The sequence below is a fragment of the Sebastes fasciatus genome, chromosome 8 (assembly GCF_043250625.1).
Source record: "Sebastes fasciatus isolate fSebFas1 chromosome 8, fSebFas1.pri, whole genome shotgun sequence".
Lineage (NCBI taxonomy): Eukaryota > Metazoa > Chordata > Actinopteri > Perciformes > Sebastidae > Sebastes > Sebastes fasciatus.
The window spans coordinates 10278321-10293899 of record NC_133802.1 but is presented as its reverse complement, the minus strand read 5'-3'; the positions used below and the strand labels follow the sequence as shown (position 1 = coordinate 10293899).

At 43.6% G+C, this 15579-nt stretch overlaps 1 protein-coding gene across 2 annotated transcripts in view; it reads left to right on the top strand.

Annotated features, from left to right (window-relative positions):
• Nucleotides 1-15579, top strand: part of LOC141772360 (collagen alpha-1(XX) chain-like) — a 42891-nt gene that overhangs the window by 3899 nt on the left and 23413 nt on the right. For both annotated transcript variants that reach the window (XR_012594891.1, XM_074643257.1), the window contains exons 3-9: nucleotides 1761-1865; nucleotides 5119-5262; nucleotides 8041-8226; nucleotides 10687-10878; nucleotides 13715-13882; nucleotides 14130-14249; nucleotides 15319-15483. Coding sequence is in view for 1 of the 2 variants with exons in the window: in XM_074643257.1 (XP_074499358.1) it covers nucleotides 1761-1865; nucleotides 5119-5262; nucleotides 8041-8226; nucleotides 10687-10878; nucleotides 13715-13882; nucleotides 14130-14249; nucleotides 15319-15483 (1080 nt within the window). In the remaining variant the exon portion in view is untranslated. The remainder of the gene's footprint in view (nucleotides 1-1760; nucleotides 1866-5118; nucleotides 5263-8040; nucleotides 8227-10686; nucleotides 10879-13714; nucleotides 13883-14129; nucleotides 14250-15318; nucleotides 15484-15579) is intronic.

Here is a 15579-nt window from a genome sequence, read left to right as displayed (position 1 = left end):
TATGACTGTAAACTGAATATCTTTGAGTTGTGGACAAAACAAGACATTTGAGACGCTTCTCAGGTGAATAAACAGGCAGACAGGGGCGCTTTATTCTGTCGGTACAACTGTATTTTATTAAAATATATCTTCTTTATAGGCTACATATCTACAGACTATCAGACGCACGCAAAGTGCATTATTATCATATTGTCGGAGATGTGTCGGTGTTTTTGTTCCGCTGCTTTGCACCGACCTGACACCCGACTCCCCGTCCGTCCGTCTGCCCGCCTGTTCTCTCTCCTTCCCGGCTCTCTGGGAAATGTGCCCCGCTGTCGTCTGGCAAAAGTAGTGGTGCGGTACAATAACCTTTTATTTTGATGTTAATACAATGTACCAGAATTCACAAATCTGTAGGATATTAATACGGACCTTCCTGTAATATTATGTCACAACTGCTGCTGTATTAGCCGTGTGTTTATTACGTGTTTATTTGCATATAGAGCGGGAAAGTGAGATCCGATCACAAGTGGTCACAGGAGACGCATGTGGACGCATCTTAATACCAGGACTGAACAGGACCTAAGAGAGATTTAGGGTATGAATACAAGAATGGAGGCCCAATATGTAAAGACTATTACAGTTGATTAGATATTAACAAACTACTGAAACAATCACTCATACTGATATACTTTTCAACTATATTTTTTACTGCTGGTTTATAACAACAGTACATCACAGTTCAGTCTATATTTATTTCATGGTTACTTTTTACTACATTTCACAAAAGAAACAAGACTCAAAGGGCGTATTATTTCAGTGCTGAACTAAAGAATGAGGGCCACAACCAGCTGCTGTTGTCCCACATCAGGGAGCACAGAACAGCTCTTCTACTAGTCTGCATATCTGCCCGCCTGTGTGGAGGAGCTGTTGTTGTTAGTGGGTCTGTTAGACCTTGACCTCAGTCTCTCTAAATCCCCATCAGACCCTATCTGATCTTCTGCCAGGCACCCAAGAGGATGAGGACCCTCTAGCGGCCCCTGACCCCCCCTTCCCACACACACACATACATGGTATTCAGAACAGACTCTGTTGAGTGCTGAGGGTCATACGTCCGCAGAAACACTGAAGACAAAGTTCTGTGATTCATGCTGTTCATGTCGCCACTCGTCTGTCTTCTTGGCATCCGTTTTCCCCCTTCCCCCCTCATCTTCCTCGCCACATACTACATACTAAACCCTGACGACACACTGTAACTCTGTGCCGTTCCTCTGACATGACCTTTGACCCTCCAGTCCCCAACCAGCGTCCTGTTCCTGTTACTATACCAGACGGGAGGACAGGGCATGCTTTGATGGATGGAGGGGCAGCTGGAGAAAGGGATGGATGGAGGGTTGGAGGATGGAGACATGAAAGGCACTTCTTGTTGGGAAGTCCCTGCTGGAAATTATGTAGATGAAGTCGAAACAAGAGGCAGATTTTATTTTGGGGAAATGGAAGCGAGAGGGGTTTCCGTCATAGAGAACGAGAGTTTCACAGCTTGTTTCTTTGATCTTTGAAAAGCTCTCCTCTCTCTCTGGACCCAAATCAGGCGCTAGACAACATGCACACACACACACACACACACGCACACACGCACGCACGCACGCACGCACGCACGCACGCACGCACGCACGCACGCACGCACGCACGCACGCACACACACACACACACACACACACACATTATAAAACCTGCATTTTCTTTTTGTTTTCCTTCCCTTTGTCTCTTTGAATTTCAAGGTCGTCTTAAGCTGACGGTCCTGTCTGAGGACAGACTGCAGATGAAATGGAAGGAGGCTGACGGACCTGTTCAGGGCTACAAGGTCCGAGTGAAACCCATCTCAGGTGAGACCTTCCCGGCTGTGTTGAAGTTAATATTATTTAGCTTAAGCCCCTTAATTCCAATTAAGGGAAGTGTTAATGCTACTGTAGAGCCCTGACCTCAACCCCATCCAACACCTATGGGATGAACTATAAAGTCAAATGTTAGCCAGGCCCTATCAGCCAACTTCAGTGCACAACCTCTTGAATATTCTTGTGGCTGAATGGGAATGGTTGGACAAGAGTTTTTCTTTATTCGGTATGTACCGGGTCTGCACAGGTACGCAGAAGTATACTGAGACCGGTTGGAGGCTTTGAGGCTCTGCGTACCAGAGTCAGACGGTAGACTCAGAGTTTGGTGAGACCTGTTGCAGCAGTTTAGTCGATACTTTGCTGCTGTCACGATATAACGTACATACTGTATGTGTTGGCTGTTCATTTTCTGGAAAACATGGAGGGAATTTGTTCAAATTTGGCACAAACGTCCACTTGGATTCAAGGATGAACTGATTAGATTAGTTTAGATTAGTTTGGTGGTCAAAGGCTTAAGGTCAAGGTCACTATGACCTCACAAAACAGGTTTTTGGCCATAACTTAAGAATTCATACCAATTATGATAATTATTTTGGACAGACATGGATGTAAACTGACACTTGACTGGTTGGAGGCGGAATACAACCGCGAGGCCGTAATTCTAGTTAGAGATAACAGATAAGTTGTGTAAGTCATTGAAATACTAAATTCCACTTCTAGAAGTATATCATGAAATGGATTGGCCAATTCTAATCTGATCATAAACTATTTATATATCATCATATTCCCTTGATGTCCTTTTCTCTAGTTCCTCTCCTCTTCTCTTCTCTCCTCTCCTCTCCTCTCCTCTCCTCTCCTCTCCTCTCCTCTCCTCTCCTCTCCTCTCCTCTCCTCTCCTCTGTCAGCCTATCTCCCATTCCACACTGGGCAGCTAAGCCCAGGCACGTCTAAAAGAGACAGAGGGGGCTTATAGAAGAATTCAGTCCAACACAAGATTTGATGTGTAGGGTTTAAGCGGGGGGGGGTGTAGCAGAAGTTTGCAACACACAATTGCAATTTGGAGGACAGAAGAGGAAGCTGTGTATCGTTTGTATAGAAAAGAAAAAGATGTTGAGGACCAGATGGAGAAGAAAGAGGGATTACACAAAGTGAGTTCCCCTGCTAAGATTAGTTAATATAAATGCAATATAAAAATGGAAATACAGTTTGCATTTAAGGCTCATTTTACTTTGGGTTGACCTTCACTGTTCTTAACATTGATCAGAATTTCATTCAGTCTTATCAAACAAAGATCATGATATATTATCTATAACACTGTAAAAAATCAATGTTGCAGAGACTTAAAATGAGTACAACTCCAGTTAGAGATACAGCCTTTCTGCAGCATGACCCTTTATTTAGACTTTATTGTTCACTTATTTATTGCTTACCTGTCGACTTTTACAACTTTAATGGTTTGCAGAAGCGTATCTGACACAGACCCCCCCGGGCCAGTAGACTGTGGACTAGAGCCATCAGCACTTTATCACCTATCATGTCTGTCTGTCTTAAAATAAAATATTATGTTACATTAAAATTGCATTTACCTGAAGTTGACACAACATTTGAATATTAATTGTGACAAATTATATGAGAGCAAGACGACAACTAAAGCAAACATAAATACAATAGAACAAGTTAAAGAATAAAATGATGAAGTAATTGGAGGACTTGGAGCATGTTGTTAAGCACTCATGGGGACTAGAAGGGTTGCTGCCTTTCTCCACTGCTTTATTTCTCTTATCACTAATCTGCTTTATGCTGACTCTGTTGAAATCTCTAAATGTGCTGATGGTACAACTGTGGTTGGGCTAGAAATGAGATCAGAAGAATCAGCACACAGGAGGGAGGTGTCTGATCTTGTAAGATGGTGCAGCCTTCAGCTTAATATTGGATAAACGAAAGAGATAATCAGACATAGACTTCAGGAGAGGGAAATGAGGGAAACTGCCTCTTGAAATGGCTGGAAAACCAGGTGACAATATGAAAGAGTTTACGTGTCATCTGCACTATAATGTCTGATCATTCTAAATGGGAAAGCACAGCTTACAAAAGCACAAAGTTTGCTCATCAGACAATAAATTTTTTTTGGAAGTTTTAACAATTCAAAGCTTAAATAGAAGCATTGGTCCAGTTTTACACATCAGTTGACTGTGAGAAGTGTGCTAACTGTTTGGTTTGGTAGTCTGACTACTGCTCAACAAATGACAATGCCACTCTTTGGCATGGATGTATAAAGAGAACAGGATACAGCGTTGGAGGCTCCTGTTCATTCCTATCAGATTCGCTCAGTGGTGCTTGAAGCTAAAATTGGCTCAACTGCCGAGTGATAAAGTACCCGGATCATCCGGCGATCTTCCTCATCCATTGGGTCCATAGAGCAGGCGCAGTAGCGTTTCCTTTAACTCCTCCTCCCAGCCCTCGCTCCAACCTCGGTCTGGGTCTCATTCACATGAACAGAGGAAGGGAAATAACTCTGGATTCAGCTATTAGTGTATTTTACAACTTTTAGGACCTACTGATTTAAATAAGGACTATTCAAGTGTTAACACTGAGAAGTTTATTTACCTAAAAAGAAAATTATCCTCTGAGTTACAGACGTCTCTTTCCCAATGTAAGTCTATAGGAAAAAGTCTTTTTGGGCCCAACGGCATCATGTGACGGACATGGAAGTTGTAGTACCGCCGTTTGGCCACTATGTACAATTTGCTTCAAAGCCCGGCGCCCTTCCTGGGGGCTTGGTCTCTGGTCACTGTAGCTCCATATCATGCTACACTCTAAGCCCGCCCACTGGTCCAATTGGTGGATTTGATGTAAATCCTTCTTGAGACTGTACACCACTGAAATATTTACTGGGGAATACTCACAGTACAGAACCTCAAGACGCTCTAACGTCTGTTTCACTAGGACTTTAAGGGTTTTTAGTCTATCTTTAAAATTCATTGTATTCTTTGTACATTATGTTTCATGTATGTGATGGTTTTATTAGTGTAGATTGTTGTCTTGTCTGTTCTGCATTATGAGCTCATCAAAAAGTTGCTGTCAATGTTTGTAGTGATGGCAATAAACTCAGCACTAAAATACTCTCCTGCTTATTCTCAATACTTTTGCAGTAAAAAAGACCTTATGTGATGACCCTTATTTTCCCTTTAGACTTAATCCTATATAGTAGTCTTTTCACAACCAAAATGCTGGTCTCTTCCAGAGGTGCCACAGCCAGAGCTGATGCTGACCACCACACGGGGCCGGGCTACGGTGGCAGGACTGGACTCCGGTCAGGAATACGCCCTCCAAGTCCTCGTGCTCAATGGGACGACAGAGAAACTCCTGGCAAAGCGACGATTCACCAGTAAGAAACATAGCGAGGTGGATGGGAGAAGTCCGAGAGGACAGAGGCTGGGTGACCTTCAACAAATTAAAGAGGTCAAGGCCAGAGTGTCAAAAGATAATGTATCATCATCAAGATGAAGCATCGCAGGTGAACATGAACAAAAATCTAGTCTTACTGTAGACGATGATGGTCAATGAACTTTACTTAAACGTTGAACTGTCCGTTATGGATTTGCGGGTTACTTAAAATGTCTATTCACATCATTGTGACACATTACAGTGCTGGTAAATGATATGAATATAATGTTTTGTTTTGTTCTATGGATGAAAACTTACTTATTTTATTTTCCTGTAAAATACATAAACTAATGCAGTAAAAAGATAAGAAGATACTGTATAAATGATATAGTATTTTTTACTATATCATTTGGCATAATACTTAAATTAACAGTTGGGTTGTTAATTTACAGATCATGTCTGTAACCAAGTTTACATAAAATTTGAAAAAAATTTAAAACTACTGTAAACCTTTAGAGTAATTTTCCTTAGCAGTATGGTTTGTGCAGTGAGAGATAAAGACAGACAGAAACATGAAATATTGGATAGAAATGAGGTAGGTTGTTTGTGTGTGTCTGTGTATGCGAGCGAGCATCAACATGCATATCTATATAGGCCATCTTACATGATATAATGTAGGAATTTTGTTATCTGCATTTTAATTCTGATTAACTGGAAATCACAAAACAAGCTCCAGTTGTAAGTGTGGTTGAACAGGAACATGATGTGATGGACGACACACTGACCAGAGATAAAAAGATCTGCTGTGAGACAGCAAAGTCCTGTTATAGGAAGGGAAGGGGTGCATTTTTCACATTCTGAAGTGTCCCCACCCATCAGGCCAACACACACACACACACACACACAGTGAGTGGGTATAAATACTACTCTAGCTGGATTACAGGCTGAAAGTGGGTTATGTTTGAAGTTGCTGTGTATACTTACATGAGTTTAGTGTATTCCTGGGTTGTAAATCTACCCACCAACTCTTGCAAAGGTAACCTTACTAATATAATAACACAGTCAGTAAATTGTCTTCTACCCTCACTGTGAGACTGTGTGTTAGGACGAGCAGTTTACTGGTCATTTCTGAGGAGACAAAGAATGAGGTTCTGAGTGGGAATTGCCATCAAATCTATCTCTCTTACAGTCCCTCAGGTTATTTCAGACATCTACGGCCAGACGTTTGACATTTTATTGTTAGACTCTGATTGATGCTCACATTGGATAGTATGATATGTGGATGTAGCCTGTGGTTGCTTGCGAACCGTGCCGGTGATAGTAGGTTACTGTGTCGACTCGAGCGTGTCCGGGCAGGTTTGTAAAAACATGCGAACTTGGAAATTTGTAACACCGGCTGTCTCTCTGGAATGATGGCAGTCTGGGAATTCCTTCCTGATGCGTCGTATTTCCCATTTGCTTTAACCCCCTCTGGGCCCAGTATTTATTTCCTCCCAAACCTTACCTTGCTGTTGTTGTTGACCTTGTCTGTTAACTCCAGACAAGGATTTGGCAACAGGACCCGGTGAAGCAGTTAAAGCTGTAGTTGGTAACTTTGAGCAAATATGATGAGAAAGTTATTTTTATAAATCTGTCACTACATCCTGACAGAAGTTCATGAGACAGATAATCAGGTTCCTCTGTGTCCTCCTGTACTCATACCGGCGTTTGCAAGTTTCACAGCGCCAAAGGAAAACAACCAATCAGAGCTGAGGATTCTCTACAGCAGCTGTAAATCACTGCTCGCAAAACTCGTGAACTTCAAACTGTTAAACTAGGCACCGCTGATCAATCTGTCTCATGCACTGCTGTCAGGATATAGTGGCTGTAGACTCACTAGTAAATGTTTTATTTGACCCTGATTGAGGCCACTTTAATATGGTCTGTTATCAGTGAGAAATCTGAATTTTGTGCACTCACTTCAGGCATCCGTGTGTGATACTGGCGAGAACGAAGGTTACGATATTGTAACCCTAGTTCTAGAAGCTCAGGCGGAGCCCTCCACTGGACTTAATGGGTAATACTCTCCTCCAATCACACGCAAGCATTCACCTACTGGACTTTGCTTCAACAGAGCCGCCCAATCAGGACATGCCTACCTGAATACGGCCATCCCACACCCTTTTCAGTGAGTGGCCCAAGAGCTACAGGCCCCTCTCGGTAGAGGACTCCGCCTGTGCTTATAGAACTAGGGTTACAATATGGTAACCTTCGTTCAAACTCACCCAGGCTCCGCCCTCTACTGGACTCTATGGGTACAGAGGGTGGAGCCCGATGGATGCACGTTCTGATTGGCCGGCTACGTTTATGCGAAGTTCAGTGGGCGAATGCGTGCTTGTGAGTTAGCCTGTGTGAGTTAGAGCAGGTCATGTAATAGGTCTATGAGTTAGGTTACAGGTGCAGTGGAGAAAATAATCATTTAACTGTATCTATAAAACTTTCGCTGTTTGTTCAATCTTGCCACAGCTTCGGTGCAGGTCCTGGCCTGAACACAGCCCAGCTTAAACCTATTTAACCTTTAATAGATGTAGAGGGACTGGTTTGCTCTGCAGGGTAGTGATTATTAGATGGTAAAGGTGTTTCATATTTGCTCTATATTGGTATCTACAGTTGATTTTGAAATATTTTGATGTAGCTTCTTTTTATAGGATTTAACTGGAAGGTATCAGATTTGCTGCACAACAGGGCAGTAATGTTATCGACTATGTAACTCATATGTGATTCATATTCTCTTTTCCAGTGGAGGGTCTTCGGGAGGAGGAAATGATCCGCAGCGGTAGTCGAGAGCAGAAGAAGAAGATGTTGCCAGGCGGGTCAGGGTCAGGAGACCTGGACGATGTGACGGAGGCACTGATGGACCTGCCAACAGTTCTGTATCCGAACCCCACCACCACCACCATCGTCGCAGCTGCTGCTGCTACTACAGGTACTGTAGGCTAGTAGATAATAACATTACAGCCACAAGCAACACGATACAATGATACAACGAGGGCAGTGTCCACGAGAGCTCGGAGGTTGGGAGGACAGAGACCAATGATGCTAGAGGCGTTGTGTGTGATTTTGAGAAGTTTGTTCCTGGTGGTGACAGCAGTTATTTAAATATGGCACCTGAACCAAGAGGGAAAATAAAAATCTGTGAAGATGTGAACAAATAAGTCTAGTGGTCAGACAAGGCGAGTCTTTACAAAAGCTGAGACAGTGCCAGCAGACTGAAAGCAGAAGCTGGATCACGCCTGGACTTGAACCCATGTTTTTGTGTCTCAGTGACTACTGGAGACACCTATTTGTGAAGTTAGTCCAGTATTGAGGGAGAGCACCATAACTGGCAGCCGCTAAACAAGCTGCTCACTAAAAGTGCTTGTTTTTGCCACTGACAGGCTCAGATAGTTATTAGAAGTGTCTGATAACATTATGGAAAGGACCCTAGACCCTCAGACACTTAATTCAAGTTAAGGCCATTGTCAAAAATCGACCCAAGCACTTAGCATTTAGTGTAGAGACATGCTCAGGGCCAATGATTAGGATGTTTTGAGTTCAACCGCAGTTGAATCCAGTCGCTCACATCAGCTCCTGATTGTTGATTGTTCTTTGATATTGTCTTTTTCATATTTCCTTGTTAATAAATCCTATGGATTTGAGAGTTTTAAAGGTGTCTTCTGTGTTTGGTTTAGGTCAGTGTTAGAGTGTTGTTCGCCCTAATAGGGCTGCCCATGAGCGGGGAATAACAAAGCTTCCCGGACGAACCCACATTTGTATAGGATTTATTAACAAAGAAATATGAAAAAGACAATATCAAGTCGTAAACTGAGAGGCAGCAGAACCAGCAGTCCCCACACCAGAAGCCTCTCCCTTCTGCTGCTGGCACGGGAGCTTTAAAGCACTTCCTTCCCAACCTCGTTGAGCAAATGCAGCACACCTGGGCAGAGCTACTGGAGAGGGAAAAGGGACAGCAGCAAAGAAAACACATACAGCCGTAACAACGAGGTGCCCAGAGGCCTGTCCTACGAAGCGAGTTCAACATACCCAGGGTATCTTCTCATTATCTGGCTTAACTAACCCTGACAAACGAGATCCGGCTAAACGGTCCTACGAAGGTGGTTAACATCTCGGTAAATCAACCCAGGGTTTCTCAATCTGGTTATGAGCGCGTTCACATGAACGGGGCAGTGTTTACAGCATCTGACCAATCACAGACATGGACAAGTCTACTGACTTGCAGACAGACAGGCAGAGCGGCACATTTTACAAAGGAAGAGCGAACTTTAATAGACAAATACGAAGAAGTTAAACACTTAATCCAGGCTAAAAGGAACACAGTTGAAGCTGCCAAATGCAAGAAGAACAGCTGGCAAAAGAAAAAACTCCCGATGTGTGAATGCGTCAATCAACAGATTTATTCATTTAACGGAACACTCAAAAGTCAGATATAGTTGTCTAGATATAGATAGCTGTAAATTGTGTTATGGATGAATGGATTACACTTCATGACCATTAATAAGGATGTGGCATGTATGCCTATTTCAACCTTCTTTCAACTGCGTCCCCGTTTCTGACGGTGTGAAATGGACTCGAGACCAAGTAAAACAAATACATATAAAAACATAATTCAAAGCAGTAAGCACCCACAGCATACAGCCAGCTGTCCTTCCTGCATTTATCAGTTTAAACTGTTGTTTTTATTCTTGATTATGACTTAAACTTCTTCATATTTGTGTAATATTACCATACGATCCCCGCACCGAGCTCTGATTGGTCAGTAGGCGGTGCTTTTATATGAGTTGATCTCTTATCTTGAACATAACCTGCTCCGGAGCAGGTTAGCTGTTCAGCTAACCCTAAATCCTGCTTTGTAGTACAGGCCTCAGGTGTGCTGCATTTGCATCAAACCAGAAATACCCCACCCACTGTTTAGTCTGTTTGGCACATAAAACCCTACAACAGAAGTTGATCATCATGGCCTCTGTCATTATACCGCTATTTGAGCGAGAGGGGGGCGAGGCACGGAAACGTTACCAACACACACATACAAGCAAGCCAGTACACACATGTACAGTAAGTATAGTATACTGTATTTACACACGCCGACGCCAAAGAGCTTTGAGACGGATCCACACACAGTAATGACAGCCCGGCAACAGTAGGTGTAAAACAGGAAACAAACGCCGGAACAGGATGGAAGGTGGGTGTTTGTTAGCTTCATGTTGTATCCGTCCACTAAGAATCATAAAACTATCATGTCTAATTCTCACTTCTCCATTCCATCCAATTGAAGTCAGTTGGATCTCATGTCAACAGTAGATTTCCTGTCACATACAGCCTCAACTGGTCCCTAAACGATCTTTGCTTATCTTACTATAACCCCACCCATGTGCTCTCTCTCCTCCAGAGCCCCCAGCAACAGAAACCCCCTCTCAGCCCCCTGATGAGGCCCCAGAGAAAACCACCAAAGAGAAGAGGAAGAGGAAGAAAGAGCGGGATCGTTCTAAGGCGGAGAATAAGGAGGAGCAGGGGACGACACAGGGCAAAGCAGCCGAGGAGAAACCCCGGAAGACCACCTTCCCCACCCAACCGGTTACAGGTAATCTCTACTCCCCCCAGTGTTTGGTAGAAAACTCTGATCTACAATGAACCAAGACATGATGGAAACGATTAGGACAACTCCCTTCAAGCAGGTTGTCTTAAAGAACGTCTGTTCAGCATCATCTGATGAGGCTGGAGAGCAGTAAGTGTTGGTTTGACATGTGATGACAGTGTTTACAGGTGGGAGGGACAGGTAAAGAGATAATGACAGGCCATCTCGTTCAGCTGCAGGGCGCATGTGTCCTCTCTCTCTCTCCCTCGTAATCCAGAGGAACACATTCACATACATGGACACTCGCTCATGTTCATCCATGCACCATGTTGACACATGTGCACATAGTGTTAACACACCTACATTTAACACCTACACACACCTTTTGCCTGCATAGAGCCATCTGTTTCCTGATTTAAAAGCATGCTTTTACCCATGTACACACTAATATACAGATGGGTGACAAATAAAAGGAAACGAAAAAACACGATAAAGCGATTAAGTCCCTTTCACACATGCAGTATGTCCCTGAAAACATGTCCTGCTTGGGATCATGTGTGAATGAGAGCAGGGATCACTGATCAGGGAAATCTCCACCTCAAGACCTCGGAACATTTCAAGTTCCGGTACGCCCGTGTTATGAATGAAAGCCGTAACATTGCAGGGAAAAGCACGTAAAGGGTTTAAGATGCTTTAACGTGGAGCGAGCCAGCCAATCACAACACTCCGTGACTTGTTTATGGCTTGGCATTTACGCCAATGCTTTATCGGGTGATTTGACTTGTCTCGCAAGTAATAGTATTACGTATTTACAACATTACTGTCTGTGCAGAGTAACGTGTTACTGATTACACTACTTTTAAGTTACTTTCACCAAAATAATCTCAGAAATACGACTAGGCGTTTTAAAATGGAAGAGAGAGTAAAGTTGTTTTAGCGGCTAATCAAATCACAGAAGCTCCAGTTTATTGTAAATAGTGGTGGGCGTCTTTGTATAGCCTAATGGCTTGTGTCCATATGGTGCTGGGGAGCGCTTCATCCCCATTGCTGCACGTGGGTTTTGTTTCTATAACAACAATATCTTGACAGTATATCAGCACTCTAGCCACCGTTGTATGATAGACTAGCATCGCCCCTTTGCTTTTATTATCTATTTGGGCTACAATCTATTTGTTTAACATTGTTTTTTCACTATGAGCACCAACCGGAGGATGCATGGCCTCATACTTTTAATGGATGAGCTGGTCACCACTCAGTCTGACAGCCGTAGAGCGAGGAGGAGGATGATGTGGGTGCATGACACCATCTGTCGTCCATCATTGCATCGTCCAAGAGCTGCTGTTAGACGCACCCATTCATCCATTCACTTTGTATTAAAATCACCCGCTTATAGTGTGTTTTTTCTTTTTTACTTTTGTAACACGTTACCTCCCCCCAACGCTGCAAACTTGTTGAATATTAAATACATTACAAGAACTTAAAAACTGGACAGAAGTGTTCCTGTTCCTCCACCATGTTCCTGAAAATAATAAGAGACGTCGGCCCAATTCCAATCCGGTCCCTACACCCTCCCAGTCCGTGGTGGAGTGCACTCTGTTTGAAGTCGCACTCACAGCTGAAGGTGGAGGGTGAAAATACAGCGGGCACTTCAGGACAAACTTCCCTCTCTCCGGCAAGGAAATAAATATCAGAATCAGAAATACTTTATTGTTCCCCGGGCGGATATTGAGTTACATTTTTCTAGAATATAAATATAAATATATAAAAATAGAGAAATCATAAGAAAATATAAATAAGAAATATATCAAACAACAGTGCAAATAATAATACGGAAAAATAGGATCTATGCAAATAATATAAATGCATGAATTTATAAAAAAGCAAGAATAGTGTAAAATAAGAATATTAGTTTAAATGTTCTGTATAAATACATGCGGTGTTAATGCCGGAGTAAACCAGATTATTGCACAGCTGAATTATTGCACCAAATTATTGCACTGTTAAGTCAGTATAGCACAGTTGAAGTTATAATACATTATGGGGTTATAGCTCCTGAAAGGGGTAAAAATAATAAATATATGTTGTGTATATATACAATATACAACAATTTACAATCTAATGAACATGTCTACCGTTTTCTAGTCTAGACAAAGGTATATTTGATCCTAAATATAATCTATTTACTTTACGTTGTTGACGTCTGTATGACAATAAAATAAAATAAATTAAATGCCTATCAGTTTGAGCAGTTTACAGTAAATGTTTGTACCAGTAGTCACATAGAACTGACATTGGATCGTGTTCCATGACGAACACTAAACGGCGTTGCACGTTGTCAGTAAGGGCAGCTGGTTAAGTCAGCATCGATGCAGACTCGCTGTTGGAGGGTTTTATAACCCACTTCCACTCCCTAGTGATTGGTTTTGAATGGCACTTAATATGGCGGACCCTCCAAACGGAGTGGAAGTGGGTAGGGAGAGGGTGTAGGGGGGGGTTTGGAATTGGGCCTTCTTCAGTACCTACATCCGGCCTTGCCCCATCTTCTTCTTCTGCTGAGTTTTACAGTGGTTGGCATCATAAGTGTTGCATTGCCGCCATCTGCTGGACTGGACTGTCCCTTTCCCCAGCTATTCCAGTATTCGCATGACGTGTGGAAAGGCTCAAGACAGAAATGTTCCTGAATATAGTGCATGTGTGAATAGTGAAAGGTTATCCCAGTAATTTACTAGGAACTCTCTTTAGTAAAGTGTCTGTCCATCATGAGCCTCCAGAACAGCTTCAGTGCTCTTTAGCACAGATCAACAAGTCTCCAGAACTCTGATCATGCTTCCTTTTTGTTAAGGTATGTCTCCAAGGAAACCATTTGAGTGTGACAGCGATTCAGCGGCGGACATCATGCTGCTGGTGGACGGCTCTTGGAGCATCGGACGTACCAACTTCAGACGGGTCAGAGACTTCTTGGAGGGCCTGATGACGCCCTTCCACATCGGGCCGCACCACATTCAGATCGGTGAGGATCAGAGTGTCTCTCTTCCCTCCTGTGGGTTGTTTTCATGTCGACACAGTGCCACGCGGTGGACGATTGCTGTCCCAGTCATGGCTGTTTAAGGGCTATACCCTAATAATGACATGTATGATGTCTTGCATTTCAGCAATTACGCCACTAACATTTAAAATTAGCCACTCACAGTATAATGGATTTACCTTTCCCGATGGCCTGTCCCAGTGTCTTGTTAAATGTTGTGTTTTTGTCCCAGGTCTAACCCAGTACAGCGGAGACCCCCGCACAGAGTGGCAGCTCAACAACTTCACTACTAAAGACCAGCTGTTGGAGGCAGTCAGGAATTTCAGATATAAGGGAGGAAACACATTTACAGGTAAACACACATCACCTTTGATACCGTTATACTGTTCATGTGTTTGAGCCCTAACATCTGGCTATACACCGATCAGCCATAACATTATGACCACCTGCCTAATATTGAGTAGGTCCCCCTTTGGCCGCCAAAACAGCCCTGACCCGTTGAGGCATGGACTCCACTAGACCTCTGAAGGTCTGCTGTGGTATCTGGCACCAAGCCGTCAGCAGCAGATCCTTTAAGTCTTGTAAGTTGCGAGGTGGGGCCTCCATGGATCGGACTTGTTTGTCCAGCACATCCCACAGATGCTCGATTGGAGATCTGGAGAATTTAGAGGCCAAGTCAACACCTCAAACTCGTTGCAATCCACATGATGTAAAAGAAAACGCGATTCATCTGACCGGGCCACCTTCTTCCATCGCTCCATGGTCCAGTTCTGATGCTCACGTGACCATTGTAGGCGCTTTTGGCGGGGGACACGGGTCAGCACGGGCACCCTGACCGGTCTGCGGCTACGCAGCCCCATACGCAACAAACTGCGATGCACTGTGTGTTCTGACACCTTTCTATCGGAACCAGCATTAACTTTTTCAGCAATTTGAGCTACAGTAGCTCTTCTATTGGATCGGACAACACGGGCCAGCCTTCACTCCCCACGTGCATCAATGAGCCTCGGGTCTGACCCTGTCGCAAGTTCACCGGTTTTCCTTCCTTGGACCAGTTTTGGTAGGTCCTGACCGCTTCAGACCGGGAACATCCCACAAGAGCTGCAGTTTTGGAGATGCTCTGACCCGGTCGTCTAGCCAACACAATTTGGCTATTTGTCAAAGTCGCTCACATCCTTACGCTTGCCCATTTTTTCTGCTTCCAACACATCAACTTCAAGGACAAAATGTTCACTTGCTGTCTACTTTATCCCACCCACTGCCAGGTGCCATTGTAACAAGATAATCAATGTCATTCACTTCACCTCTCAGTGGTCATAATGTTATGGCTGATCAGTGTATCTGCACATGATCCATACAATAGGTACACAGTAGAGTACATGTACCGTATATCTGTCAGTGTGTAACCATCCGTCTCCCAGGCCAGGCGCTGCTCCACGTCATGGAGGAGAACATGAGGGACGAGGCAGGCGCCAGGTCGGGCACACCGTTTTTCCTGGTCTTGTTGACCGATGGCAAATCTCAGGATGACGCCATTGCTGCGGCAAACCGGCTGAAGAATGCTGGCGTGGAGATCATCGCTGTAGGTGAGGAGGTGTAGACACTTAATACATTTCTTAGCACCATGGGACTGTCAGCACTCTTGACTTATTCAGTTTATTCAGCTTACCAGAGTTTAACCA